This window comes from Neophocaena asiaeorientalis, unplaced genomic scaffold (genome assembly GCF_003031525.2).
Source record: "Neophocaena asiaeorientalis asiaeorientalis breed wild unplaced genomic scaffold, Neophocaena_asiaeorientalis_V1.1 scaffold145, whole genome shotgun sequence".
NCBI lineage: Eukaryota > Metazoa > Chordata > Mammalia > Artiodactyla > Phocoenidae > Neophocaena > Neophocaena asiaeorientalis.
In genome coordinates this window covers 2,787,447-2,813,882 of record NW_020172629.1, presented here as the reverse complement: position 1 = coordinate 2,813,882, position 26,436 = coordinate 2,787,447, and the positions used below count along the sequence as shown (strand labels likewise).

The 26,436-nt window shown below is 42.2% G+C and overlaps 1 protein-coding gene across 1 annotated transcript in view; it reads right to left on the bottom strand.

Annotated features, from left to right (window-relative positions):
* Positions 1 to 26,436, bottom strand: part of RBM33 (RNA binding motif protein 33) — a 115,530-nt gene that overhangs the window by 32,672 nt on the left and 56,422 nt on the right. Inside the window, 6 exon segments of the mRNA XM_024739197.1 lie at positions 1,863 to 2,153; positions 3,485 to 3,684; positions 3,687 to 3,738; positions 5,253 to 5,590; positions 5,991 to 6,123; positions 25,405 to 25,463. Coding sequence (XP_024594965.1) covers positions 1,863 to 2,153; positions 3,485 to 3,684; positions 3,687 to 3,738; positions 5,253 to 5,590; positions 5,991 to 6,123; positions 25,405 to 25,463 — 1,073 coding nt within the window.

Genomic DNA, 26,436 nt, shown 5'->3' with positions numbered 1-26,436 from the left:
TAAGCAAAACACACAGAAGATTTTAAAAATAAAAAAACACTTTACTCCTGGTCCCATTCTATGTGCACAGAAAATTAAAAGCAAACAAATTAAGACACGCACCACTTACACTATGGCCACCTGCAAGTTCCACTTCACGCACAAAGCATCCATTTTATCCTACAGAAGACTTCAGAAGCCTGCTTATTAACTCAACTATTATGAAAGGGACAAACGTGGCTAGTGGTATGCCTAAAAAGTCACTTTTCTCTTTTTATTTAGCCACTGTTACTACAAAAGTATATGTGACTTCATTTTTGAGCCAAATCCATTTACACACATGAGTCAGGAGCTAGCTATATAAACTAAAAGCAGGATAAAATTTTTAGCAATGATTTCTTTTTATAAACTATCCCAATCCCATCTGTAAATCTACATGATTTTTTCATATATTGATTTTAAAACCGAAACGTCGCCCTTCTTCTAATAAGATGTTATTAAACGTTAACTCAGTATTTTCACTTTATACTTACATTTCTGACTTGGAAAGATTACATTACAGCTGCTATAATAATTCATTAGAAGAAAATCTGACACACACACCCCCGCACTTTAATTGATTGAAAGGCAAAAAACAGTTAACGCTTGTTTTTATTATGATTAAGGGCTTATATTCTCATCTAAGGAAACTTTGTGCCATTATTTTATAAAGTTAATAGATATACTTACTTATTACATTATATATATTATTATTAACGTAACTTCCACATACTGGTCTCTAGCCACGTCTCAGGCACATACACCCAATAGTTAAGGAAACTGAGGCTTGGAAAAAGTGAAGTAACTGGCTCAGAGCCGCACTGCTAGCGACAGCAGATCATTCCAAGGGCGTGTTCTAACCTGTGCTACACTAGATGCCTATGCTTCATTAGAACCTACATTATACAGATACTGCCCAAATTTGTATCTATAATTCCAGGGAACAGCCCGCAATGGAATCCTGACTTCAGGGAAGCATTAGACAAGAGCATTCACTTCTTTTACAGGAGACCAAGGGCCTCAAGGGGTTTGTCTCAGGCATAAATTTTACTGACGTGAAGAAATTTTTTTTTTTAATGTAGAAGTTTGTGACTAATACTGCATTAACACTGAACTGCCTCTAAGCAAAACATAATCAAGTGGCCAAAACTAAACAAAGGTACAAATAACATCTCAATTGGAAATCATGTAGAATACTGACTTGCATTTATTATTTATTCTTACAACATTTATACAGATTTAGAAATCAGCAATAATATACACAATTCAGAACAAAACAGCGCTCCCCATCTTATTTAAAGGTCTAAACTGGTCCTACCTTCTAGAAGTTCACAGTGTAAAACCAGAAAAGCCACAGGAACATAAGAGTAAATGTAAGGGGTCAGCTAACTATGGCCCATGAGCCCATCCAGCCCAACACTTGACTTTGTCATAAAGTGCTACCAGAACACAGCCATGCCCATTGATGTAAGACTGTCTATGTTTGCTTTTGTGATAAAACAGCAGAGTTGAGTAATTCTGAGAGACAATTTGGACTATAAAACCTAAAATATTTGTTATCTGGGCCCTTCAGAGAAACAGTTGGTTAAGATCCCTGATATACACAGGTTCTGTAACACACAACTATAACTGTATAAATATATGAAAACAATCTGATATAGTACCAGTGAGAATGAAAGTGTATCTTATATGAATATGGCTGTTAGGTTAAAAGAAGGTGAGATGATTTTGTGAAGAACTCACTGGGTGAGAGTGAACTGAGATAAGAGGTACAGACCTTGATTATAAGGTCTCCCTGTTTGAGACCAAACATTATTTTTTAATTAGAAAAAGAAAAGTCCTACCTCTGGTTCTGTTTTTGCTTCCTCTTTAGGCCGGCCCACAGGGCTAACTGGCTTGACTTTCACATCAGCCTTCCCCTGCGCAGTCCTGGGCCCCACCCCGGGCCTCGTGGGCGGTGACGTGCTGATAATAGGCTTTACTTGAGCCCCGGCTGGAGCGGAGGAGCAGCGACTGTTACTCACTTCTATAACATGTGATGGTGCTATTGGTAATTCACGCAAATTACTGTTTCTTGGAGCAGTTGGCTGCATTTGCTGCATTGGTCGTTTGGTTACATTCTGAGAAGTTGTGTTCTATCATCACAAGAAGAAAGAAATTCTAATTACAACTGGAAACTTGGGAGAAGAAACATAAAAAGGCACATTAGATTAAAATATTTTTAAAAATCATTCTAACTGAATACGTGACTTCTCCTTTGGGGGGCAGATACCTTCCTGTTGGTAAACATTTCTTCCCTGCATAAATGCTTTCTGCTCTACATAGTAACATACCCTTACTGATAAGGACTGGGGCTAGGAAAGGTACCATACCTGCCTACAGACAGGCTCCTCTTTATGGATATTACACCAGGTGACTTACAGGATGGGGACAAACATTTTTAACAGAATCAACAGTGCAACAAGGACTCCCGCACAAGGAGTCAGCTGGGTTAATGGCACCACCACTGTCAATGGGTCCCCTAAACTGAAGGTAGAACAAACAAAGAATGAAGCATTAAGTTAGAGCCCTAAGAAAAAGGAGAAAGATGCCCATAGCTCTCATCGGGGAGGAGACAGTCAAGTCATGTTCACCCTGAGGATTCTTAACAGAGACCCAACGCCTAGAGGAGTGTGTAGATCTGTGAGATGGCTGGGGGAGGACTGTATTCCACGGCTGCTCAGCTCAAGACTGGGGGTGTCGTCTGCCACTGTTCTTACAAAAGGAAGCCCAGGTTACAAAGCACCCTCTTTCCAGATCTAGAAATCCTTTCTTACTTCTTACATCATTTTAGTCTCAATGTTACTTTAATAAACAAAGAGGCGGGTATGAAAAAACTGAGATTAAAAGCAGCTAAGTGACATGCTTGAAGCTCAAGGTCAAAAGGACCAGTATTAAAGGGAAAACCCAAGTATCTCACCTTACAGCCTGGAACTCTAACCCTGAGCCTCTTTACACGGTTAGTTATTTAATGGAGGATAAGACAGTAACCGTGACTAGTCTTTGACTTTTAAAGCGACACACATCTCCCAGTCTCTTTCAATGCATGACAAGCCGCACATCTGCCGATGGTACTCGAGAGCGTAACCTCACAGATCAATGCAGTCCATCCCCCACGATTAACTATAAGCTCCATGAAGGCAGGAAATGTGTCTCTCTCATTCACTGCTGTGTTCCCAGGAACCAGAGTAGTGCCTAACAACAAAGGATATTCAAGGAATTCTTCCTGAATCCATTTCCTTGTGCATTCACTGCCCAAGGAGACAGACAGCCACTGGCAAAGGTAGAATGATTATCACCCAAAACTACTTTCTGAAGTTATGCGTCAATTACTAAGGCCATCTCACACTACAGGAGGATCTAGACACACAAGGCCCCGCGACATAAAAGGTGCCCCCGGAAGACAGCTGAGGAACTGGACACTTACATGCCTTAGCCCCTGGCGCTGGGGGCACTGCGTCCGACTGCTGCTTGGCTGAGGCGGCCCCGTCTGCATGTGAGGCCTGAACTGGGGCTGAGCCGCGGGCATCAGGGGCGGGGGAGGAACAGAGAGGTGGTGGTGCTGGTGCGGGTGCGGGTGAGGCGGTGGCGGCGGCGGCGGCTGGTGCTGCGGGGGTGGTGCGGGAGCGGGGGCTGCTGCTGGGGCTGCGGGGGAGGGGGCAGAGGAGGGTGCAGGGGCCCCTTCCAAGCCAACAAGAGAGAAGCAACAGTTTATCATGTACGTACTGCTCGTGTTCCAATTCAGCCATTTCCTTAAAAACCCCAACACCAGAAAGAAGCTTCAAGTGGCACTCAAATTTCATTTTAGATTTGTTGATGAAGCTAATACTATCTTAAATGCAGTGATAAGCCAAAAGCTACTACCCTGCATTTTATATTTGTCCTAAATCCTTTAGATCTTGAAATTCCAGGAATGTATCCTAAGGAAATAACTAAGGATGCGAGCAAACACAACCTCAAGGATGTTTCCTGCAGCACTGTTTCCAATACCCAAGGACTGAAACCAATAAACACGGCCAGAAATAGTGACGGCCGTAAAACATCAACTCGTGCAGTGTTTTCAAATGCCGTGGTAAAAGAGAACTCATCACATGAGAAGATGGTAATAACACGTTAACTGGGAAGAGAGAGCATCATGATGACGATGCAAGCACTGAAGAGACTGAAAGGCGTGTGCACCCAGATGTCAGTGGTAACTGTCTCTCGGTGGTGGGATGACTTCATTTCCTCTTCAAATTCCTATCTATACTTACTTCTGCAATGCAGTGGTTATATACAGTACATTATACTGTATTATGTATATGTATTTACACACACACACATTTATATATATTCCTATCTATACTTACTTCTGCAATGCAGTGGTTATATACAGTACATTATACTGTATTATGTATATGTATTTACACACACACACATTTATATATATTTTGGTTGTGCAGAGCAGCTTGTGGGATCTTAGTTCCCCGACCAGGGGTTGAACCCGCACCCTCGGCAGTGAAATCACAGAGTCCTAATGACTGGACCTCCAGGAAATTCCCAAATCATATTTTTTTAATAAAAAGAAAAAAACATTTTATCCTACTGTAACACCTTATATAATAACCATTTTCCTGTTCTTACTTTAGGTACATATTCCATGTGTTTCTAAAGAATCGGTTCAAGCCCATCATCATTACATACCTTAACAGGAAACTTAAGACACAAGAAAAAACATACTGGGTAAGAGAGGTATCAGACTCAAGGCAGCTGATGAAACATAAAACACCAGCAGAGGGCACTCAAATCTCTCAAATAATGAGGAAGCAGCAACCCTTTTTTTCCCCCCACTACATATTGCAGAAACATAATTTGACAAAGAACCTTATTTCCTGTTAACCTTTTAAGAATCTTGCAATGATAAGCAAAGGTATTATCAAAACATGCCCTAATTTCATTAGCAATGTATAGTATATCCTTTACAAAATCTTACTACTGAATTTTTTCATTTCCCAAAAAATGACAATCACTTTCTCCATTTCTCCTACGATTAAGGAGATAAGCAATATTGTTAAGGAAGTTGTCTTTAATAAAGAGCACAGTTAAGTTGAATACCCTCGCTCTTTAAATAATCTCCACATCTTGGCAGACTAGAATAAAAATGTGAAAGGTTTTAACTTGAATTCTGAAACACAAAACCAGCCCCTGACGCCTACCTGAAGGTTAGGCTGTGTGTGGGCGGGCAGGAAGGGCTGTCCTGGGCCGGGCAGGAAGGGCTGTCGAGGAGGGATGAACGGCCGTGCTGCTGCGGACCCTGGCTGGCTGAAGTGCAGAATCCCCACCGGCCCTGGCGGCTGGAGGGCTGGCCTCACGGGCCTCTCTCTGGGGAACACAGGCTGCTGTCCTTGCTGATTAAACGCTGGTCCAGGCTGGGTGAATGGTAAGGGGCTGGGAGTGGGCACAGGGTGACCACTGCTAAGAAGCGTGGGAGGAGGTGGCGGGGGAGGGGGACTTCGCTGTTCCAGAAAGAGATGGCTCGGGAACCTTGGTTCACCTGAAACGGAAGGGCGTTGCAACGTTACTGCCCTCTGGTCACACAGAACACACACTTCACAGAAATCAGTTTTATGTACTGTCTTACTATGGACGAAAATTACAAGAGGTTGGGTGTGAATGTCTGAAAAGACTTCTACATTTTGCCTCTTATTTCTAGACTGCTTCATTAGTCATTTTCTATAGATGATTTCCTCCTTTGTATGAGATTTTCACATTTCAGATACCAATAATGTCCAATTTTAGCATCTGAAATGACAGGCAGAAGGGCTATGGGACAAAAATCTGACACTCTTATTAACAAAGTCTCCTACTGGGAGCTAAATACCGTTTAAAACACAAGCATGTTCAGGCACATCGCCCCACGCGGCTTTGCTCTATTACTCTGCGCCATCCTTTACCTCCTAAGAAGAAAGGGTCTCGCTCCTGGGGAGGCGGCGGGGCCCTCCACTGGTCCTGAAGAGGAAGCCGCGGGGGCTGGCTGAAGCTGTTGGGAACAGGTCCAGGTGTGTGCTGTGGGAACTCTGGAGGGCCCTGAAGCACAGCAGGAAAACAGGGTGGAAGGCAGGAAAATAAACGGTAGTTTTCAGAAAAGTGTACATGTTTTAAGTTTTCCTCTGCACACGTCAAGGAACTTATCTCCTGAAGCCGCCACCCCTGTATATACACACACACACACATATACATATATATATATAACCTCATGTTACAAAATAGGTGATTCTGCCATAGTGAAACAGTCAAATGTCAAAATGCAGCATCTAAAAATTAATTCAATGTTTTAACAGCACTACAAAACCAAAAGAATATTAGTTTTAAGCTTACTGAAATCCATGCAATTACTGAGCTTCCTGTCCATTAATCCAAAAGACTGAATGTCTACTTTCAGTGCTCCTGACACTCTTCTCAAACATGCTATTCTTTGCTACCTTTTTCACACAACCGTAAGCCACAGCTATGAAGCTGCTTTATTTCAACAGAAGAAAAAGAAACTGAATGTGTACCATGACAAAAATCAGCAATCTCTGACGAAACAGGAAAATGTGAAATGTTTAAGAAACCACATTGCTACAAAAGAAATAATACAGTCAGATTCCACTGGCTAAAAATTCTGAACTCTTAAAACAGATTACCGTTTTTCAATAACTGCAAGTTACCAGCAGAACTCTACAAAGACAAATTACTTCACTTTTTAGCCAGTATTTTATAATAACTTTAAATGGAGTATAATCTATAAAAATTTTGAATCACTACGTTGTACACCTGAAACTAATATTGTAAATCAACTATACCTCAATTTTGAAAAATTACTTCATTTTTCAGTTGGCCTTTCAAGCATTTATGGAGATTCTTTTAAAACACCACATTTACTTAAGAAAGCCTCACAACTTTTTTTCACTTCTTTATCCAGAAATTCATTGATTATACATACTGCATCATCAAAATAATATTCATTTAATAACACCTCATTCTTTGAAGTATTTCTCAACTTTCAAAAACCACACTTCTTTCTCATAAACTTAAAATTCTAATGACTTTTCTGTCATTTTATTACGAATTAGCTGTTCTTTGTAAATGTGACATCATATTGTAACACTGAAAATGCTTCTGCAAATTACATTTGCCTTCCTTCTCTCTTTAAAGGTCTGCTCTATCCACAGTGTTGTAAGAATAATGCAAAATGAACACAATAAACACCACAAACCCATATGACCACTGGCTATATAACATTAACGAAATTAGATTTACACACAAATATTACATCTTCATAAAAACACATGGTACTGAAACATATGGATCAGAAAGTTGCAAAGCTTAAATTCTTGTAGTCTGTGTCTACCAGTTTAGGTGAAATCAAGGGTATTCTCACCCCACCAGTGTTTGACATCTGACATTAGGGAACATCACTTCTCACTCTAGATAAAGGCATCAATTAAGATACAACTGAAGCAAACCACATCAGAGAAATGTTGGATTTATAACTAAGAATACATACTGTACACACTCGTACTAAACCAAAAGCTTTTGACCCCTAACAAATGTATACATTTTATCGCGATGTTTATTTGAGACTTTACTAATATGATGCTTTGGTATGGATATTCTTCAATATTTACTACTTTTTACTATGGTAATAATACGCTCGAAAAACACATTTCTAACAGCATCGGCTATCCAACATTGGTACTGATCACATCTGCACTAGGAGTTTCGATGGACTTGCCTTCTGTCTTTCACTGCCACGTTCTTTCCTCGTTTTGAAACTACTCTTATTTTTATGTGAAGCCGATGAAACACGTGGTGTGCATTTGCATGGATATTTTGCCAGGTAACTTAAAAAGAACATTTATTAATGAAGTATTTCTTTATAAAATATAGCATTAGTATCCTGTGTATAGTTTTACAGGCCTTTTCCCTCATGTATACACATATTTCAAAACTTTCTGGATGATAACAAATTAGCAATCAAGGTTCAGTCATTTTTTTGTTGTTGTTGGCTGTGCCACGTGGGATCTTAGTTCCCTGACCAGGGATCGAACCCGTGCCCCCTGCAGTGGAAGCATGGATTCTCAACCACTGGACTGCCGTAGAAGTCCCCAGTCTTTTTTTTTAATGTTTAAACCATTTTTCGTGGAGTGGCCCAGAAAATAAAACTGAAAACTGTCTGCCCTCTGGGTTGTGGCAAGGTTTGACTGGTCACACTGCCTCCAATCCATGCAATTTGACTACATAAATTAGCAACGTTCACCTAAGTAAAACCCGGTTTCAGCTATACGGCTTGTTTCCTTAAACTAATTTGATGTATACCTGACTGTCCCTCTTCTGGAGGGGGGAACACCAAGAAGGAGTTTCAAATAGATAAATACAGAAGGGACAGATAAGATTCATTAATATCACCACAGCCTAAAACAAGCTATGGGATGTAAAAGGTAAAAGAAATCACTGAAATTTAAAATCTTTTAAAAATGAAATATATGTATTTTTCATGAGGCTTTAGCTTACAAATAGTAAAATATTAACACCTACTTGAAGACAGAAAACATTTTCAGCCTTTAAAGTGTATTAAGAAACGACAGCTCTCTTCAAATACCTGAGCTGCGATCACTTACAAGCAGGTGTATGTTAGTCTGCATCAGGTCACTAGGGCAGGGTTTGCCTGGATACGGGTTTGGTGGGGTAGATCCCAGCCAGGGAGCGAACGGCACCACGAAGCCTCAGGAAAGCCCCTTGGGTATGGGAACTGCCCCACGGCAGGGGGACTGCTGCACCAGGAAAGGACCTCAGGCCCGTCCGTGTTCTGAGAATCAGGCGGCACGCTGAAAGACCGAGTTGTGAACCTGGGCCAGCGCTGGAGCAACTAGCAACCTGCAGGTCCGTCTGCTGAGCTGGGCACGGGGTGGCATCAGGACGGCGCCAGGCAGGACAGGGAGACCTGGGGGATGATGGCTTGGTGAAATGCAGGGGCTGGGACTCAGTGGGTGCTTACGTGGTGTAGTCACCTGGGTTCAGTGTCAATTCTCTTGCTTCTCTGGCTGGTCTGACAGCCCTGGGGGAGCTTGGTGAGAGACTCGGGACCCGCGTAAGAACCCAGGCCGAAGCCTGAACCAAGGCTCAGGTCTGGGCACCGTCAACCAGAGTGGGAGATGATCCTTTCTACTCACAAGGATTCTCAGCCTGTGGGTGTGCAAGCCCATGCTCCTGACACACTTCCACCATGCAGCAGATAACGACCGCAGCAACTGGCACGTAATTCACACAAGTAACCTTGTGAAGCCAGCGTGAGCATCTGCTTCACAGTAAGAAATAATGAGGACCCAGGCGTGACGGCAGCAGCTTTCCCCACCTGTGGCTCACGCACTGCCCGCCAGGCCCTGTGCAGAGCCCCTGATCACCTGAGCTCATGAACGCACAGCACAGTGACATCGCTGGGGGGGGGCGGTGTCTTACTTCACAGCCAAGGAAATCGAAACTTAGGACATTAAATAATGTGTCCAAGGTGACACCATTCTTTTTTTTTTAATCACCGATTTCAATACCCAAGAAAAACAAGTTAAAATGAGGTAGGGGAAATTTCATCCCATATGGTATAAACCTTGTCAAAATGACTAAATTCGGTTGGGCTTCCCTGGTGGCGCAGTGGTTGAGAGTCCGCCTGCCGATGCAGGAGACACAGGTTCGTGCCCCGGTCCGGGAGGATCCCACATGCCGCGGAGCGGCTGGGCCCCTGAGCCATGGCCGCTGAGCCTGCGCGTCCGGAGCCTGTGCTCCGCAACGGGAGAGGCCACAGCAGTGAGAGGCCCGCGTACCACAAAAAAAAAAAAAAGACTAAATTTGGGGATTTTAAAAACCATACTTTCCCCTGACTTAGATATGAAAATGATCGTCTAGAACATGAATTCTGGAAACCATCACATCCCATACAAATTTCCATTAACTACTGATTTCTTCAGGAAATGTTCACTCTATACTTCTGTTTCAGCCAAAACGTGAGCCCTCTCGTAAGCCCTCATTATACAAACTTCATTTTCTCCTGTCCCTCCTTCACGCTCTCACCGACCCGTCCGTCCTGCAGCCACACTGTTTCAGGAGACCCTGCATGCACGTGGGCCCCAGCGCCCCACTTCTCTACGGGATGCTGAGTACTGCTGGGTGATACTCTCCGTATGCTGAATCAGACTCACTCTAAGTTTCTATTTACTCTTTTTTTAAAAATATTTATTCATATGTTTGTTTTTGGATGTGTTGGGTCTTCGTTGCTGCACACTGGCTTTCTCTGGGGGCTACGCTCTTCGTTGCGCTGCGCGGGCTTCTCATTGCAGTGGCTTCTCCTGTTGCAGAGCATGGGCTCTAGGCTCGCGGGCTTCAGCAGTTGTGGCGCATGGGCCCTAGAGCGCAGGCTCAGTAGTTGTGGCGCACGGGCTTAGCTGCTCCGCGGCATGTGGGATCTTCCCGGACCAGGGCTCAAACTCGTGTCCCCTGTGTTGGCAGGCAGATTCTTAACCACTGCGCCACCAGGGAAGCAGAGTTTCTATTTACTCTTAACGGGCCCAGCAAGGTCCCTCACAGTTTCCCCTCCTCCTGGTCAGCCCTCCCACTGCCCAGGACATTCTCCCTTCTCTGAGCATCTTCTAGTCCCTCAGCCTCCTGACCTGCCCTCTCTCACCCTCTTATCAGGTAAGATGCTTCCTACCCACCCCCCATCAGGTGTCCCCCCACCCCGGGGGCCAACAGTGCTCTCTGCGTTCTCGCTTCCTTTCTGCCCCCTCCACTTTCATTCAGCTACAGCTACAGAGAATTTTCTGGCATGAATCATGTGTTTGTTGCTAATTTTTAGCAGCAGTCTATTTGTTAAAATTTTTAATTCTCATTCTATTACTGCATTTGGTCAGATTTTTCACTTAAAAGATAAGAACAGTATGCTGAATTATAACAGCAATTGAAATACACTACTAATTTGTTGACAAGCTTTCAACCCGAACTACAGTCAGCATACTTCAGGACTCATTAGCTGTATCAGTCACCACTATGCTAACGAGCTGACAAAAAAAGGACAGACACAGGGAGAAAGGAAGACGGGAGGAGTAAAACGCATTTTCTGAGAAAGAGGGAAAGTCCTTTGGGGCTATTTCCACTTAGCCCTTCAGTACTGTGCTGTATGAATAGCTAGAAAGCAGCATCACTCGTTGTGGGAACTTTTACTAACTTACGAATGTTTCGCCGATTCCCATAAGGGGTAAAGCAAAACGTAACCTCTGTTGTTCAGAACCACTGTGATCACAGGCCCCAGTCCAGCACTGCTCCCGCACCCCAGCTCGGCCCACTTCCACTTCCGTCCGGTGTGCGTCACTGCAGGACACATGGGGTTTTGCACAGTGTTGACATCGGCACTGCCAATACCCAGAAGGCAGAACTCAGCCCCATAAGAACGACTCCAGAACTGCTCCTTCACTCCGCTTCATGGAAGCCAGGGAGTGACAGACTCTCTTTGTCTTACTTCCCTGATTCTGCTCACAACTGGAAGAAGCCTGGAAAAGCTTCCTGACTTTTCTGTCTTGACTAATAAACACCGCTTTCTTCATTATTTAACACGTGAAGCCCCGATATTTATTACCACTTTTCTTAGCAGGCTCGCATCATGCTGGGAAAGTACTCGGTTTCTTCTGAAATCTGTAGTTATTTGTAAATTCCGTGAGTGCATTTTAGTGCCACAAGCCTCGCCCTCTGCTGATGAAGCTCTGACCGGCACTGGTCACGTGGCTGCTGCAACAGGGCTCTTTATAACCTTCTTTTCCTCCTTCCATTAGACAGTTAATTTCAAGTCCTCCCAAAGATAGGTTTTCTCATTACAGATAAGGCAAAATATAAGGGGAAAATAGACTGGCTTCCCTCCACATTAAGTAGAAAGTCTGCTAAATTTTGATTTTTACTTTGCCACAGTCTGAGTTCAGGGAAAGTATTCGCCCCTTAGCCTCTTCATCCTTTTCTAAAAGGAAGTAGGGGGCTTCCCTGATGGCACAGTGGTTAGGAATTCGCCTGCCAACGCAGGGGACACGGGTTCAAGCTCTGGTCCAGGAATATCCCACATGCCGCGGAGCAACTAAGCCCGTGCGCCGCAACTACTGGGCCTGCGCTCTAGAGCCTGCAAGCCACAACTACGGAGCCCACGAGCCACAACTACTGAGCTTGCATGCCTAGAACGCATGCTCCGCAACAAGAGAAGCCACCGCAACAAGAAGCCCGTGCACCGCAACGAAGAGTAGCTCCCGCTCACTACAACTAGAGAAAGCCCGTGCACAGCAACAAAGACCCAACACAGCCAAAAATAAATTAATTTTTTTAAAAAGTTAAAAAAAAAAAGTCACTGAGTTACAAGAATAAACTCAAAGAGAGACTGATAATCTCAAGCTGCCTGAGAACTAGGTACATTACTTCTTGGGTCTCTAAGCACTTTCAGATTTCCTAGGAGATTATATTGAATATTCCTAACTTCTAAAGACATTTCTTGGTATTAAACTGAAAATACATTGGGATCATAAATCTTGCCCCCTCTGGAATTTTAATATGATTTTCATCTCTTCCCCAAACCTTCTTCCCTTTTACTAATCATCCATGTGCTAACTGCATATACACAGGCATTCAAGTGTTAGCAATACAGAACAAAGCCCCGGAATTCTTTCTCCATCAGTAATATTTAACTAGAACTTTATTCCTACTTCCAAATGACCCTCTATTATATAATATATAGTATATTACATTGATATAATATTATAATATAGTCACAATTAATAAATATATCAGCTTCTGACAATTAACGTGTTTCCTTGTAAGGTGAAAGACAAATCAGCACAGACCTCCTTCCTGTGCTCTCATTCTGAGTTCAAACCGGAAAGCCGTCACAGAACAGGTATTACCAAGTCCTAGTAATTTTACCTCCTAAATCTCCCTCAAGTCCACCGCCGCCTCTCTCTACCCTTCACCCACAGAGCCATGAGGGCCGAGACCACAACTGCTTCATTCACCAGTGCACTTCCACGCTCGGCACACGGCTGGGCACAAAGACGCCCGTAACACGTAACGCATGGATGAACCGCCTGACTCCAAGGTGAGGGGAGCCAGGCCCCACATCTAATGGAGAATGCCACAGCACGCCCAGCAACCGGCTGCCCAGGAAGCACACGGTCAGGGAGCGGCTGAAAGCCCCAGGAAGCAAGCAGAGGAGGGTGGACTGTGCTGCCCAGGGCGCCAGCAACCAGCCCCAAGGCCACGAGCCGAGCGGACTCGGAGCACAGACAGGGCAGCAGCACCAGGGAGCAGGCAAGACCGACAGAGCCGGACTCTGCAACCTAATGACTGTAGGAGGGAATATGCTGCAACTTGTCCTGTAATGACGTAATATAATTAGACAGGAAAGGTGACATGAACCTGGAGACTCTCGTCCTCACCCTATGACCACGTCCCTAATTGTAGAGAAGAGGGCTGTTCCCTGAAGAATGAAACTGAAGTGGACAGTGGGTAGGGTATACTTCCAGCGCTGCTGTTAAGGAACACAGCCCAGGCCAGTGTCCCCACCTTGCCTGTAGATCCAAGAACAATGCACCTGTAACATGAATGAAGCCAATACGGCCTCATGACCAAGTTCCTGGCAGATGGCGTGTGAGCAGAAGTGATGTGGGCTGGTTCCAGGCCCGGTCACTGAAAGACAACCTCCCGTGAATAATCTTCCCTCTTTCCCCACCTGCCAGAGGGTGGAGAGAGAGGCCCCTGAGGGCCAGAGGAAGATGCCCAGAGGGTGATCTGAGCGAGAAATAGGCATCCCGGTGGCGCTGTGAAGTCAGTCCACTCTGGCTGATACTCCCACGCTGGACGCTCCGGGGCCATCGCCGAGTCTCCTTCACTGGGCCAGCACCACATGCCCCAGGTGCTGTAAATGCCGTCCTTCGCCAAGGACTGCCTGACATGGCCACGCGCTCTGCCCTCTGCCCCAGGATGGACAACTTACGCCCCAAAGCCCTACCCTCTGGGGATCAGGCCAGGGCTGGGGACTTTCACCTGAAACTGCACCTTACCCTGGGGGCTCTGCCTCCTTCCTATCCTGCATCCCCTGCGCCCTTACCTAGTCCTGGGCACCCCAAATGCCCCTCCCGGGCCCTGCTGCTGCCCACCTAAGGCTCAACCCACACTGCTGCTGCTGCCAATTCTGCAGAGCTCCTCTGCTATCTCCCTCAATCCTGCCAACAGCCCTACGAGGGAGCTACTGTGCTCACAGAAATCTTTTGAGCACTTAAATCACCTGCACAAAGCACAAGGTTAGAAAGCACAGGTCACCTATGGCCAGAGCACGGAACTCGGACCCACCATGCTATCTACTGCTTGCTGCGAACAGCAAACGGCAGGGACTTACTTTCACATCCCCTTATCTGTCTCAATGTCTTACAATCACATATATATATGTAAGTGCGTGAGAGTGTGTGTGCAGCTTTAGAGTTAAGAAAACCAGTTAAATACTAAATCCAGTCAAGTCAGACAGCCATGGACGTTCCACTGGCCTGAATGGCTAATACAAATGAGCAGCTCTTATCTGATCAACCTGAGAGACTGATAAAGGAGGGAGGACCAGAGATGCTATCTACAGCTTAGAAAGAAATAGCTGACTCAAGCTGAGTAAACAAGGAAATTTCTGGCTTTGGAAGTTGGCTCAATAGAATAAGAATGGAAAAAGAGGGGTTTTGTGGGCTTAACCTTGAAACTAAGTGACACTAGCAAGGTGTGGGAACCTGGGACAGCCAGGTGGAAGGCAGCGGGTGCCAGCTAAGATCACGGCGGCTAACCCGCAGGCCCCCAAGAAGCTGAAAGCCACCCTGAGGTGTACAAATGAGGGAGGCTGACACTGGCAAAGAGACAGCTTTGATGATAAACGCAGCGTATCCAACGAGGAAGAAGCCCATTTCCAAGAGGGCAAATGCCTACGTAAGAGGATTAGAAAGAAGAGGGCAGATAATACAAGATATTATTCCGAAAGAAAGACAATGGCTGATACGTGAAATAAACCACAGTGACAACGGCTACTTCTCTGGCGATGTCAGACCATGCCGGACACTAGGGAGAAACCATCTGGGAAGATAAGCGGGCCCCTAGTTGCCTCCATTTGCCTCAATGGATAACAGAACTTGAGAGTCTTGAATATGTAAACAAACTGAAAATTTTTCCGCTTTAAGGTCCTAGAAGCTGCTTGCTGACTGCTATCAGTATTGGCTTTATGAAATAAATACTTAACAAACAGGAGGTATCATTAAGCTCACAGTACCATTTTTCCTCATTGTCTTCTGTTCTGTTTGGAACACAGATGTCACTTTCTTTTTCTCAATTTACACAACTTAAGTTCTGACCACAAGTTTTAGCCACATGGAAAAGACTTCCCATTGCTTACCTAGTATAAATTCTCACTTCTTCCTTAGTAACGGAAGGACAACACTGTGCCCAGCTAGAAGACCACCGACCCCAGCCTGGGACACGGCGAGCTGGCACAGCTGGACAGGGGCTCCGGGAAGGCTCACTAGGGGCTGCCTGACCCTCCTCCTCTTTCAGCCTGAAACTTGGGTAGGGGAAAAGAACGGATCTCTGGTAACAACACAGAACTGCTATACCCACCCAGAAGAACTTTATTTTTATGCAAAGAATATGACACTCGGTTTGTTAACTCACTGTTAACTGAGTTTTCCGTTACCTGCAGCCTCATTCACATCCTGACTGATGAACCAAGTTTCCTTCATAAATACAGTGCAAGAATCAGGCAGAACCAGTAACTTTTCCTTTAAGGGATGAAGAAACCCAGGTTTAGAGTTAAACAATTATCCAGAGTTACACTGACTTGTGGTTTATAAATGCTCTTTCTCCCCTCGCGCACTGCTTCCGCTGCGGCCAACCTGTCCTCAGGTAATGCTGAATAAACGGTTGTTCCTGAGTCTGGTGTTCCCTACCTAAATTCTCTTGATGCAATCATTCATGTAACAGCACCTGCCATTTCACAAGTAGAAAGGATAATAAATGACCAACTCTCTCTAGAAAATGAAGAATTATTTTAAGACTGTTAGTGAGCTGTAAATACCTCACTTAACAGAACTTTTAGGACTACTGTAATTCTGCCTTTTGAAAGAAAAAGCTAGCATAATCCTTTCAAATAACTGCTCTGTTTTGCTTTTCTTTATATCCCTTTGAAAGTCCAAGGTAAGAAATTATCATTCTCCCACATACAATTCTTATACGAATTGTACTTTCTTTTTTGCATCTCTTGTTAATTATGTGATGTTATCTATGTTAATCCTATTCAGGAAGAACTGATAACTTCAGTTACAAAAAAAGAAAGATGAAAACTTTGCATAAATTGCTTAGCACAAAGTTAATCGTATAATGCAAAGAATAAAGAGGCTCTAACAGCTATTATGTGACTTATCAGCTTCCCTGAAAGGGTCAGTTGGTATATTTTAATAAGCCTAATTGAATACCTTAACAATGTCATTGAAGCTTCATGAATCTTTCAATAAATTACAGCCTCCGCTACAACATGTTTTCATTTATTAATCTCACTTAAAATGCAAAGAACTATATAAGAAACCAATAGACACTTGAGAATGCCTCTCAGTTAATTCTGATTAAATGATGGGTTAAGTGCAAAGAATCAAGACCACTAGTGACCCCCGACGTAATTAGAATTATAGCCCGTTGTCACAATGTTAATCCTCTTGTTTCAGTATTTTCCATAGATTTTTTTCTTTCAGGTTATGCCTTGTTTAAATACCTACATTCATTTTCCTAGAAGGTACTTGTGTATTTGCAGATGCATTCTTAACATTCTGGAGCACCACATACCCAGCAGCAAGCGCTAGGTTTCACACTGGAGGTGGTGGGGGAGAGAGGAGGACACCACATGAACTTCAATACGCTAGGGTATTTAAGGTTACTGGTTCAAGCGGTGAAGCTAGAGCAGGCACTGCAAGTTACAACACTGTTACTTTAGTACAAAATACTGTTTCTGATGAACCTACTGAAGACCCTATGCCTCTTCCAAGAAACAAGCTCACCCGCGTCAGGCCCTGCCGTGGTGACGTTCTCCACCTCAGCACTCCTGACAGCCACGATCTTACAGTTACGATGCATCTTACCAGATCCAATCATTTTTACCCAGTTTACTGAGGTGCATTTTAATATTCAGAGAGAAAGGGAGAAGGTTCAGCACGATTAAGAGACTCAGGTCGCCTTGCTTCAAATCCTACCTCCTGCACCCAGCTACGTGAACTTGAGCGATTTCATCTTTCCAAGACTCAAAGTTTCCCTATCTGTAAAGTGGAGAAAATGGTACCTTCATGAGGTTGTTGAACACAAGCTTTGAGCAAAATCTGGAATATTGTAATCACTCAATAATGTTCTTCATTTCCCACTGGTCGTCAATAGTATATGCTCTAAGAAGATGGTATTTCTTCATTTAATGAAGGACTAAGAAAGCAAAGCAGCGGTATCAGCTCTATCGACTGAAAGCACACAGTCTGTCTCAAAATTCTCATCTCAATATACCTACCGTATGACCCACAATCCCCACCTCCCAACTATTCACTGACAACTATGACCAGAAAAAATTCCCAACGTCCAAATGGTGACTGGGCAGACAAACTGGGCTACATGTGCACAATGGAATAATGCTGGTCAATAAGAAAGGACAAACCACTGGCAGGGGCGACAAAAGGGATGGTCGAGCCTCAAATACACTGTGCTGGGAGCACGAGGCCAGGCTCGAAATGAAGCATGCCATGTGGTTCCATTCATGCGCCACAATTTGAGGAGCAGAAAGCAGATCGCTAGTTGCCAGGGGCTGGGGTGGGGAAAGGGGCTGCCTACAAAGGGGCAGCACAAGGAAGTCTTCTGGGGAGACGGAACTGTTCTCTATCTTAATTGTAGTGATTACACAACCGTATGTATTTGTTAAAAATCAGAGTGTACATCAGAAGGACAAAATTTTTAAAGTTTAAAAAAATTCAAATCTTTTGGAAGAAGTGCTTTCAGGTGCTTTAAAATAAAATAGGGCCACTTTCAAAGTTTAAACAGAACTATGGATCGTCAAGGACTCCTGGAAAAATAAACACTAAAAAAAAATTGGTGTGCTTTGCAGGACAAATCAGTAAAAACAGGACAGAGATTTTCTTGGCATGGAAGGAGTTCTAAGACTTTGAAACTTTGTGTTATTGTCAACATTTCATTGGCTGAGTTATTAAATTACAGATGGGCAAGTCATACTCAAAGTTCAAGTCTACTATACAATGAGTGGCACTATGTGTCTGGGAGGATTTATGAAAGGTATTCAATTCAATGTAACAGTTTTACTTAGCCAAAAATGAAACAAAATAGTGCATCACACTTTTACAATGCAGTTTTTACACTGTGACTTAATGGCCGGACTTTCTGATCTCAATGAGTATTCCCTGGCCTTGGAGTTATTGGTGTGGATGCCCACCACCCCCTCTCCACCCAACGCACACAACACTTGCTGACAGGACAGCAAGCCAACAGGGCACTGAATTTTATAAGCAGCATATTTAATAGCTGTTGCCACAGTGCTTAGCTGCTCCTGTTACTGCTGCAGATGGGAATGCACTGATATGATTGAATCTGATGGTATGATAATGTATGGTAATCATGATTAATCAGAAACCCACTAGCAAATGGAGGATGTTGGGTATTATGTCACCTGCATTTTAAAACGCATTCTCTTGCTGCAAGCCTGACAATGTTTGACAGGGGGAAGGACCTCCTCCCACATTCACCTGCTACTACTCAGAGATCTGGTAAGAGAAAATGCCCAGCATTTCTTACCCATCTTAAGCGCTAATAATTACAAGGCATTGCAGGCAAGTTGTAAAAACAAGGGTTCAAAAGAAAGACTTCTTTTTCCTAGACGGAATAAAGTCTGGACTCACATCTGCAAGGGCTATAATCAGAGAGAAATGTAATTTGATGCAGCAGTCTCATCAAACATGATTTGCATGAAATGCCATATAAAATACATCCAGGAAGTGTCAATCACCACCACCTGATACCATGCATCCGCGTTACATGGAAACACAGTGCAGTCAGACCTACCTGTGAGGTGTTATAACTACACGGTAAACACAAATGGAAATCTCATTTATCGGGTCTACCTAATAAGGTAATCACTAAGGAGACTAATTTAAACTTAGTATGGTAGTCTTTTTTAAACATAATATTTAGTTTTCATTTAAACAAAGATCTCTAGGAAATTATTCAGTAGCCAAATTACTCAGTATTTAACTGGCTACCCTGAAATAGCAGCATTTACCAGAAACACCAATGCAAAATGAATTAATAAATAGGTTTTAAAATAGCCTAGGTCAAGAATCTTCACAATGTGAGTTACCAGAAATTCATCTGTATGCTTACCTGACACTGAAAACACTTCAAAAATATTATTAATCAACACTTCAGGGTTGCTTTTTCAAGTGGACAAAGTTTAAGAACAACAAACATCTCTTTGAGGACAAATACATAACTGGATAGCCATACTTATGGATAAAGAAAGGACTTAAAACTTTAATGACAAAAACATCAGGAACAGCCTTGTGGAAAGAGAGATCTATTAAACTAATATGTCAACAAAGAACATGGAACTGAAAACAGAATTCAGACAGACACAAAAACAGAAGCTGACTTGCAGAAAGGTAAACTAGTCTCCCCATCCTCGCTCCCTTGCAAAAACAAAAGAAAGTGGTTAAGAATCCACCTGCCAATGCAGGGGACATGGGTTCGATCCCTGGTCTGGGACGATCCCATATGCCGCGGAGCAGCTAAGCCTGTGCGCCACAACTACCGAGCCCACGTGCCACAACTACTGAAGCCCGTGCGCCTAGAGCCCGTGCTCCACAACAAGAGAAGCTGCTGCAATGAGAAGCCCGTGTGCCGCAACAAAGAGCTGCCCCCACTTGCCGCAACTAGAGAAAGCCCGTGCAAAGCAACGAAGACCCAATGCAGCCAAAAATGAAGAAATAAATTTATTTTTTAAAAAAACAAACACACACACACACAAGAAAACCACAACTGTCCTGTGAAATCACACTAAAAGGTCGTGGCATGAACAAAAATGCTTCAGGAGTGGACTGCGGGAAAGTAGGCGGCTAGATGGCAGGATGGGGCAGAAGAGAAGGAGCTGAAATGGAGGAAGGACGAACAGTCAGTCACTAGATGGCCCCCTGATCTCCTGAGGCACATGCTTCCTTCCTGTGCCAATCTGCTCTTGTAAGTAGTCGCTATTTCTAAGGTACATTTTACATTCAGCAGATTAATATTCTGATATGAAAATAAGTATGAAAAAGATTCATTCTCTGATATGCTTGCTATCAACTGAGACATACTTACGATTCCAAAAGATTCATAACTCTGATATGAAAAATTAAAATAGTCCTGGGAATAAAAGCTTAAGTGAGAAGAAAGCACTAATGGCTATATCTGTAACTAAAATTAAATACGTGAATCTAATTTTTAGAAACCTAAATTACAAAGCACTTCACTAAATTCCATAAACAAAGGAAGAAGGGGGAAAAAAATCCCATCTGGATGCAAAGACTAACATGACAAAAGAAGTGCTGGCAGTGAGCTTAAAAGCTTAAGCAGTATTTTCTAAAATGATCAAAAATAAGGAATCCTTTCTTATGATATTTATTACTTTGACATTCAAACTTTTGTTTCAGAAACTGTTTATTCAATTCTGTAAATAAAATTCATTAACAGGAAATAAAAATATTATTAGTATTGCTACATTAAGCGTAGCCTAGAATACCATATTTTGGTCTAAGATTGTGATTTTAAAAAATAACTAAATAATTCTGTAAAAAAAATTGTGTTTCATATTAGGTTGTCTAGAGTCCTCTGTGATTGTTTAATTAAAAAACTGGATGTGTTATCACTTAGTACAATTTCTAGGCATACTAGTTCTCAAGTTTTCTTACTAGTTCTTACAATTTCTAGGCATATTAGTTCTCAAATTTTCATACTAGTTCTCAAGTTTTCACAAAACTGTCAAACAAACTGGACCATTAACAAAGTAAAGTTTACCAGTGTTGGGGAAGAGAAGGAATATCTTAGCATTAATACCAACTGTATCCTAATCCCATTAAAACTGGGAAATCTAGTGGTACTTCTGTCTACTGCCTGCCTTTTTCACTCTTTAGTCAACCGGGCAGAGCTGATTCTTGTATAGTTAAATGTGGATAATGTAATTCTATTGTGCAAATTCATTTACGTATTCTTGAAAACAACAAAAAGTAAAAAATTAAAGTATACACCCCTTCTCTACACTATTAATTTTATGTAGGTTCCTAATAAATAGCAAGATAACATTAAATCCCTGTATACACTTATTTAACAACTATTTATCTGGACTTCTGTGCACAAGGCCTGGAGTCAGGTCATCTCCACAAGACACAGGATGCCTGGGACTCTGTACAGACATGAATCGGGTCCTTACATCAATACAAGTATGAAGCTGTCAACAAGAGCATGACCTACTCTAGGAGCAATGGGAATTCATTAAGGGGGCTTAGGCTGGGGAAAGACAAGATCAAAATCAACTTTGCTTTGCTCAATACATTTCTGTAATTCAAATCTTTTTGTGTGCCAAGGAAGTACAGTGATTCAAACAGATCCTATGATGAAACTGAAGTTAGGTTTCCTAACAGGTTTTACCAATGTGTGTGTGTGTGTGTGTGTGTGCGCGTGCTCGCATACACGTGTGTGTGTGTACAGTCATTTTACAAAGCAAAATTCAGTTTAACAAATAATGACTGAAGTCCCCTACAGAAAAGTACCAAGAAATAGCCTGCAGGGCACACTGCCATCAGTAAGAAATTGCCAAGGGGCTTTGTTAAGCCACAACAGTACTGTCTTCAGGAGCAAAGTTAGGCTTCATTGAGCTATGCTTATACACTTTATAGTTTAAGGACTAGCTCTGTGCAGAGCATTCTGCATAGGAGAAACTCACTAAATGGTCACAAAACTATACCTACACTGATAAAAATCCAAGTATAATCTATTAGCAGAAAAGGAAAAAAATAATTTTTTTAACATCTTTATTGGGGTATAATTGCTTTACAACGGTGTGTTAGTTTCTGCTTTATAACAAAGTGAATCAGTTATACATATACATATGTTCCCATATCTCTTCCCTCTTGCGTCTCCCTCCCTCCCACCCTCCCTATCCCACCCCTCCAGGCGGTCACAAAGCACCGAGCCGATATCCCTATGCTATGCGGCTGCTTCCCACTAGCTATCTACCTTACGTTTGGTAGTGTATATATGTCCATGCCTCTCTCTCGCCCTGTCACAGCTCACCCTTCCCCCTCCCCATATCCTCAAGTCCATTCTCCAGTAGGTCTGTGTCTTTATTCCTGTCTTACCCCTAGATTCTTCATGACATCTTTTTTTCTTAAATTCCATATATATGTGTTAGTATACGGTATTTGTCTTTCTCTTTCTGACTTACTTCACTCTGTATGACAGACTCTAGGTCTATCCACCTCATTACAAATAGCTCAATTTCGTTTCTTTTTATGGCTGAGTAATATTCCAGGAAAAAAATAATTTTACTCAGAAAAGATATATGCACTCCCATGTTCACAGCAGCAGTATTTACAATTGCCAAGACGTGGAAGCAACCTAAGTGTCCATCAACAGATGAATGAAGATTGGTAAAGAAGATGTGGTACGTATATACAATGGAAAATTAGCCATAAAAAAAATGAAATTTTGCCATCTGCAGCAACATGGATGGACTTGGAAAGCACTATGCTAAGTGAAATAAGTCAGACAAAGACAAATACTGTACGATATCACTTATATGTGGAATCTAAAAAATACAACAAACTAGTGAATATAACCTGAGGTGCAAACTACTGGGTGTAACACAGGCTCAGGGATGCACTGTACAACATGCTGAATGCAGCCAATATTTTGTAATAACTGTAAATGGAAAGAAACCTTTAAAATTACATAAAATTAAAAATTAATACTCATAAAGATATTTTAAAAAAATAATTTGGCGTACGTAAAATGACAGGAGATGGCCTAGAGTTACTCTCCCTTCCCAACAATATTTTGATGGACTATTAAGAAACTTAACAGCTCTAATGTAATTTTTAAAAAACAGATTCCAAATCCAATTGTTCTCTCTAAGGGAGACTGATTGTAGAAGTAAGTAGAGCACTGCATTTTCAAGATCACAAGTTTACTGTAACTTCAGCTTAAGAAACAGCATTTGGGCTTAAAGATACGTATTGGCGCAGTGGTTAAGAATCCACCTGCCAACGCAGGGGACACAGGTTTGAGCCCCAGTCTGGGAAGATCCCACATGCCGCGAAGCAACTAAGCCCGTGTGCCGCAACTACTGAGCCCGTGTGCCTAGAGCCCACGCTCCGCAGCGAGAGAAGCCACCGCAATGAGAAGCCCGCACACCGCAACCAAGAGTAGCCCCCGCTCGCCGCAACTAGAGAAAGCCTGTGCGCACAGCAACACAGGCCCAATGCAGCCATAAATAAATAAGTAAATAAATGATACATAATAAACAGCGGTAAATACTTCTGAAATTATATCACACACATGACTAATTTCTAGGCCAACTCCTTCCCATCACCCCCACACACAACCCACCTTAAAAAAAGTAACAAAACATTACACCTTGCAGAAACTTCCAAGAGCAGTTCAATAATATTTACCACCCTCAGAGTACAATATAACTTAAAAATAAGTTCAATTTCTCACAAAGAAATTCTGTTTTATTATCCTCTTGTAAAATCCTCAAGTATTATGAGGTCTGCTTCTTCCAGTATCAGATACAATTATATCTGCACAATCAAAAATTATAAGTAGATAAAAACTGCAAATGATTATTCTAATTTTATATTTACATACAACATTGCTTTATGATTTAAGCTACAATTGCTTTTTCACGTCAAGTTTTATCACTATATTGCAAATAAAACACAAGTCCAATGAGGATTCTAACGCAGAAGCTCACAACCCTGAAAATAGCAAAAAGTACCGTTTTTTCAATGTCAGTGCTTTACAATAACTAGCAGTTAAACTACTTCATCAAAAGAAATATATCTAATGACTAAAATCATACGTGCTTATCCCTGGGTAATACAATTAATAAATCTTAGCTATTTAGACAAGTGCTTCAAATACAGAATTGTACTCAATAAACATCACCTAATTTTTAAAAATAGCTAGTTTTTAGAACTTGATAAGTAATTTTTTAAAATTAGCTAATACAGGGTATGAAACCAGTAAGAAGCAGTTTCAGAAATCATAATTCATAAATAATTACAAATCAAGGAATTTTCTTAAAAGCACTCTGAAACTTAAATCCAATACTGATTTTTTGAATAATCATCTGATTATACATCTACATATCCTTCATTAAAACCTTTTTGCTAAATGCCCCACATAACTATGGTATCTACTGTAGCATCAAAGCTAGAGTCAAATAGGTCATTTAGGCCTTTCCTGGATTATCAGATTGTTTAGCCTCAACAAAACTACACCTGTTTTACATTAAAACTACATTAAAAAGTTATGGTCTGGTCCTTTTTTCCTCAAAATTGTTCTTAGAGAGAACACGTTCTCACTGATTTCACAAAACCATGAACTAACTACATATCAAACCTAAAACTCAAGTAAAACGAAATATAACTATTTAATGGACATTTTTCTTCCACTTAAAACATGTTACAAGAATGGATAAAGTTATGGGAACTACAGGAAAGTGTGGGCAGGAGTGCTTTCTCTTAAAGATATTTTAAAAAGAAAACCTCCATTTTAAAATATAAAACCAATGGCTCATGAAGACTTCTGAGGGTTTTTTTAAAAACAAGTAGGCATCTCATCATCATTCCCTAAAGTTGCACACACATAGCCGTACTTACCCAAATGCACGTGTCCCCCCCCACACGATAATAAAGGCCCTTTTTCACTTTAACGTAAGGCAACAATGAAATCAAAATTCATATTCTTTAAGACGAAAGCCATCCTACTGACGATCCTGACTCAACAATTTCACAGTTAAACAAAATTAATTCCATCTCAAAAACCCACTGACCTTAAGCTTTTAACAAACATTTTCCACTGCAAAACTTATTGTCAATATTTACAAATCCTTCAACTTATACTGAGCTGGAACCACTTGTATTTGCTATAGTAATACTTCCTAATAAAGGCATGCTCATCCCTATCAGAGCAGAAGGGGCAGCTGCTACTCACCGGGAATCTCTGGGGTCCCACAGCAGGTCTCGGCTGGCTCGGGACTGGCAGCAAGGGCACTGCAAGAAAAACACCTTTCATTACAAACACATCCAAACCCACCAGAAGAGGAATACAATGTATTAAGCTTAATGAAAAATATATACTACGTGTATAACACATATAATAAGTTTACACTTAAGCTAAGTGCTGAATATTTTCACAATTCCATAAAGGGAAAGGGGAGAGAACTTCTGCCTTCAGTATACAATAGCACGAGCAGAAGCTTAAATTTCAACAGTGAATTCTTATTTAGAACTAAAATATTTTGCAACAAAAGGAGATATTATTCCTCTACAATAAAAAACCTACTTTATTTTTGACATCCATACCCAGGTTATCCAGGCTGTCTAATCCGAGTTATATTTTCTGACTCCAATCAAATATAAACCCAAATCCTCTAGGATCATGAAAGAGAGAGGAGGAGGGAAGGAGGAAGTGAAGCAGAGAAAGGAAAACACACACACCCAGGATATTGTGACAAAGAATGACCTACACAAAAACCTGCTATGCCAAGACTACTAGCTTGTCTTAGTTTTGTGTTTAAACAGGTCGAACTCTCATCAACTTACCAGAAGAACAAGGAGCCAAATAATTTTAAAACAGACATTTTATCATAGGGAAGAAGCCAGATGCTAGTTTCACACCGTGGGGCTAAATCAGATATGTTTAAGCTATTTAAAACATATGCTTTATAGTGATTTTGATTTTGGGGGTGAAAAAAAATGCCCACCCGAGTGGTGACTGCTACATGGTAGCCTGCTATATCTTCCATTAAAACGTCCTGCCAGGGCTTCCCTGGTGGCACAGTGGTTGAGAGTCCGCCTGCTGATGCAGGGGACACGGGTTCGTGCCCCGGTCCGGGAAGATCCCACGTGCCACGGAGCGGCTGGGCCCGTGAGCCATGGCCGCTGAGCCTGCGCGTCCAGAGCCACGGGAGAGGCCACAGCAGTGAGAGGCCCGCGTCCCGAAAAAAAAAAAAAAAAAAAAAAA